This window comes from Orycteropus afer, unplaced genomic scaffold (genome assembly GCF_000298275.1).
Source record: "Orycteropus afer afer isolate SDZICR_OR568_19922 unplaced genomic scaffold, OryAfe1.0 scaffold00107, whole genome shotgun sequence".
Classification (NCBI taxonomy): Eukaryota; Metazoa; Chordata; class Mammalia; order Tubulidentata; family Orycteropodidae; genus Orycteropus; species Orycteropus afer.
The window spans coordinates 6,235,233-6,239,731 of record NW_006921694.1 but is presented as its reverse complement, the minus strand read 5'-3'; the positions used below and the strand labels follow the sequence as shown (position 1 = coordinate 6,239,731).

At 40.3% G+C, this 4,499-nt stretch overlaps 1 protein-coding gene across 1 annotated transcript in view; it reads left to right on the top strand.

Annotated features, from left to right (window-relative positions):
• Positions 1-4,499, top strand: part of SERINC5 (serine incorporator 5) — a 119,040-nt gene that overhangs the window by 2,209 nt on the left and 112,332 nt on the right. Inside the window, exon 2 of the mRNA XM_007943463.2 lies at positions 2,322-2,489. Within this exon, the coding sequence (XP_007941654.2) occupies positions 2,322-2,489 (168 nt within the window). The remainder of the gene's footprint in view (positions 1-2,321; positions 2,490-4,499) is intronic.

The window sequence follows — 4,499 nt, the reverse complement described above, 5'->3', positions numbered from 1 at the left end:
CTACGATGAACATGGGTGTGCATATATCTGTTCTTGTCATGGCTCTCACTTCTTTAGGGTATATACCTAGTAATGGCATGGCTGGGTCAAATGGTATTTCTAATTCCAACTAATTCTGTCTTCCATTGATTTAATTCTACTCCTTTGCCCATTCAATGTCTTACATATTTCTGAAAAATGAGTATTAATCTTTGGATTTCTATGTGTAGATTTTGTGTCATTTCTAATTTTTCATTTATTTTGTCATTTTGTTCTTGCATTGTCTTTTGAAATTGTTCTAGGGTTTTCTCTGTTTGCCTCCATTTTGTCTGTTTTTCTTGATCTGTCTCTCAGTTTGTTGAAGACACCTAAATATAATTCTTTTGAATTCCTTATCAGGGAGTTCCAATGCTGCATCTTCCTAAAGGATGTGTTTTGGGTCTGTATCCTGGTCCCTTGTTTCTCCTGCTTTATCTTCTTTGCATGCACAGTGATGCTCTGTTGTGTCTGAGGCACTATGATGTTTTTATGTTTATATTTAATTGATGATTGTATGTTGAAGTGACTTGTCCATGATTTTTGTTTTCCTTGGATTTTATCTAAGTAAGCAGGGTGTTGTGCTGCTCTATTCATTAGTTGGTAGCATTTATACACTCACTACCTGTCTCCTTTCCCATTGTCAGCCTCCCGTGTGTCCCTGCTGTCCTTGGCAAATGAGCTTATTCTTAGGTCCCTGGAATCGGAATGAGAATGCTGTCACTAAAATCCAAAATGGCCACCGCTTGTAAACATTCAAAATGGCTGGATCCTCAGTCTTTTCTATTTTTTTTTTTATTAGGATTTGGGTGAAGATTTACAGAGTAAATTCACTTTTCATACAGCAGCTCACACACACTTTGTCTCATGTCATTGACCAAAATTTACAATGCAGCAGCTCCTCAGTCATTTTAAATATCCCAAATGGCTGCTGCTTGTGTGCATTCAAAATGGCTGTGCCCTTGGTCACTTTAAATATCCAAAATGGCTACTGCTTGTAAATAATCAAAATGGCTGTGATTTCCAGACAGCGGAAAGTCCACAGTTCAGGTTGTCTCCCTCCTTGCTGTTTCCCTTCCTAGTCAAAGGCCACCAGTTCAGTCATCCCTGCAACCCTTGGCAACCAAGGCTGATCTTTAGGTCAGTTCTCAGCTCTCAACACACTTGGAAATATTCGGGCTGTTGGTCCCAACAGAGTAGCTGACAGTCCACTGCTCCAACTGTCTCCATACTCACTTTATTCGTTCGGATTTTTCCACTAGTTGCTGACTAATCCACTTACGTATATTTCCTTTCAAAGCTCAGGGCTCCAGGATTATCTTCTGTATTTCTGTCACTTGTTTTCTCTTTTCTGTGTTGAAGAGGGTCTGTGCAGCTCATCTGCTTATTCCTCCATCTTACCAGAAGTGAGATTTAGGTGTTTTTTAATTTATTTTTTGTTGTGGTATACATATATATCTAACAAAGCATTGCCATTTCAACGGTCTTCACATGTACAGTTCAGTGAAACGTTTACTTATTATCTCTATACAGGGGAGAAATTAACAGATACAGCGTGAACCTAATTGGCCATTAGTTGCCTGGATGGCTAATTGAAAGGTGGATGGTTTAAACTCATCCAGAGTCTTTGTAGAAGAAAGGACTGGCAATCTGCTTTTGTGGATATTACAGCCAAGAAAACCCTATGGAACAGTTCTACCCTATAACACATGGGGTCATGTGAAGAAAGGCCTGGCAATTTACTTCCAAAAATGAGTCGGGCTGACAAAATTGCTAACAACAACAACAACAGGTCATTTACATGGTATATGTGTAAGAGGACTCTGTTCCTTTTCAACTTAATGTTATGTATTCCTATTATTTCCTTTGAAGATGAGTGGATGGAAGCATATATAGACTTTCCAACCCTAACATATCCCTGGAAGTTCTTAGACTCATGGATTTTGATAAGTCCATATTTTGGGTTCACCTCCTTGTTTTTCCATCTTCTTCCTGCCTCTCTATGTCCTTTTTCTACTTCTTACCTTCTTTTTCCCCTCTTAGTTATCCCAGAAATCTTTGTTTTGTCTAAGACTAATGATGACAATGGTTCAGCTTTTTTTTGGCTTACTTACTGGAAACCTCGCAAGCCAAATTCTGGTGAAAGCTTTCTTCACTTACTAAGTGATGTTCCTTCATGCTCTGTTGTCAGGGTGCCTTGGAAGAATGGACATGTCATAGCTGGAAAGGTCAACTTTGCGGAAGTCTTGTGTGAGTATACGTGTGCAGTAATGGCTCTAAGAGTCTGTTTTGTGTTCCTTTTTTAGCTGGCCTGTTGCTGTGGCTCTGCTGGCTGCTCCCTGTGCTGCGGCTGCTGCCCCAAGATACGACAGTCCCTCACCACCCGCTTCATGTATGCACTCTACTTCATCCTTGTTGGAGTCCTCTGTTGTGTCATGATGTCAAGAAACGTGGCCAATGAGGTGAAAGAGCATGTAAGTCAACCTGTCTTCAACTGTTCCTATTTCTGATGTTTGATTTGGGCAGTGGCAAACATTAGCTTTAGAAGATGGTGCCTAGCCACCTTAGGAGTCCATGGGTGCTGCAAAATGGTAGTGTGCTTCGCTGCTAACAAAGGTTGGAGGTTCGAGTCCACAAGAGGCACCTCGGAAGAAAGGCCTGGTAGTTTACTTCCAAAAAATCAGCCATTGAAATCTCTGTGGAGCACAGTTCTACTCTGATGCAGATGGAGTTGCCATGAGGCAGAGTAAACTGAATGGCTGCTGGTTGGTTGATGCCTCCCCACTTCTGCATGGTGCTCTCTGTGAACTTCTAAGGCCTCTTTCATGCTTTACCAATAGCAAGCAAACTGTTCAAGGGTTGATCTTTAGAAATAATTTAGATGTAATATGATGCTTGTGGTAGTTGTTATTGTTGTTTGGTGCTGTTGAGTCATCTCTAACTCATAGCCAGCCTATGTGCAACAGAATGAAACACTGCCCAGTCCTGTGCCAGTTTCACTTCGTGATCCTTGCTATACTTGAGCCCATTGTTGGCAGCCACTGTGTTGGTCCATCTTGTTAAGGACCTTTCCTGTTTTTGTGGACCTTCCACTTTACCAAGTATGATCTCCTTCTCTAGGAAATGGTCCCTTCTGACAGCATGACCAAACTAGATGAGATGAAGTCTGGCCATTCTAGCTTCCAAGCAGCATTCCGGCTGCACTACCTGCAGGACAACTGTGTTAGTTCCTTTAGTGTTTCATAGTACTTTCAATATTCTTCACCTACACCATAACTCAAAAACATCAACTGTTCTTTGGTTTTCCTTATTCATTGTCCAGCTCTCATATGCATATGAGGCAATAGAAAACACCATGGCATGGGTCAAGTTCACCTTAGTCTTCAAGGAGACATCTTTGGTCTTCAGCACTTGAAAGAGATCCTTTGCAGCAGATTTGCCCAGTGTAATACATCGTCTGATCTCTCTCTCTTTTTTTTTTTTAATGCATTTTATTGAAATACAATTTATGTACAGTGAAATACACAAAACTAAAGTGACATGGGTCAATGCATTTTTTTTTTTTTTTTGCAGTGTTCCCTCCCCTCCCCTCGGCAACCAACAAAGAAAGTTTCCCTCCATATATAAACCTTTCCTTGACCCTCCACAACAATGAACTAATACTATATTTGTCCTTCTGTGGTTGACTTATTTCACTCAACATAATGTCCTCCAAGTTCATCCATATTATGCGGTGTTTTGCAGCCTCTACATTATTCTTTAGTGCTGCATAGCATTCCAGTATGTGAATGTACCATAGTTTGGTCATCCACTCTTCTCCTGATGGGCACATAGGTTGTTTCCATCTTTTTGCTACTGTAGATAGTACTGTCATGAACATGAGCATGTATGTATCTATTCCTATCCTGGCTCTCACCTCTCTAGGATATATAACTAGTAATGAGATCGCTGGGTCAAATGGTATCTCCAATTCCAACTTTCTAAGGAATTGCCATATTGCTTTCCACAGTGGTTGTGTCACTTCATAGTCACACAAGCAGTGTAAGAGAGTCCCAATCTCTCTACATCCCCATCAGCATTTGTTATTTTCTGTTTCATTGAACCTTGCCATCAGTGCTGGGGTGAGAAGGTATATCTCATTGTTGTTTTGATTTACATCTCTCTGATGGCCAGTGATTGTGAGGATCTTTTCATGTATTAGCTGACCACCTGAATATCCTCCTTGGTGAAGTGTCTATTCATGTCTTATGCCCATTTTTCAATTGGATTTTAATTCCTTTGGTGTTGAGGTGTCGGAGTTTTCCATCAGTCTTAGAGATAAGTCCCTTGCTAGATATGTAATTATCAGCAAATATGAATTTGTTGCTGTCATTTTTGTCATGTGCTTTTTCATTGTGTTGATTTCTTTGTTCCATATAATTTTCTGTGATGAGCTTGTTTTGTTTATGAATCATGTTATCACTTCCTTCATTGCTGTTGTTTTA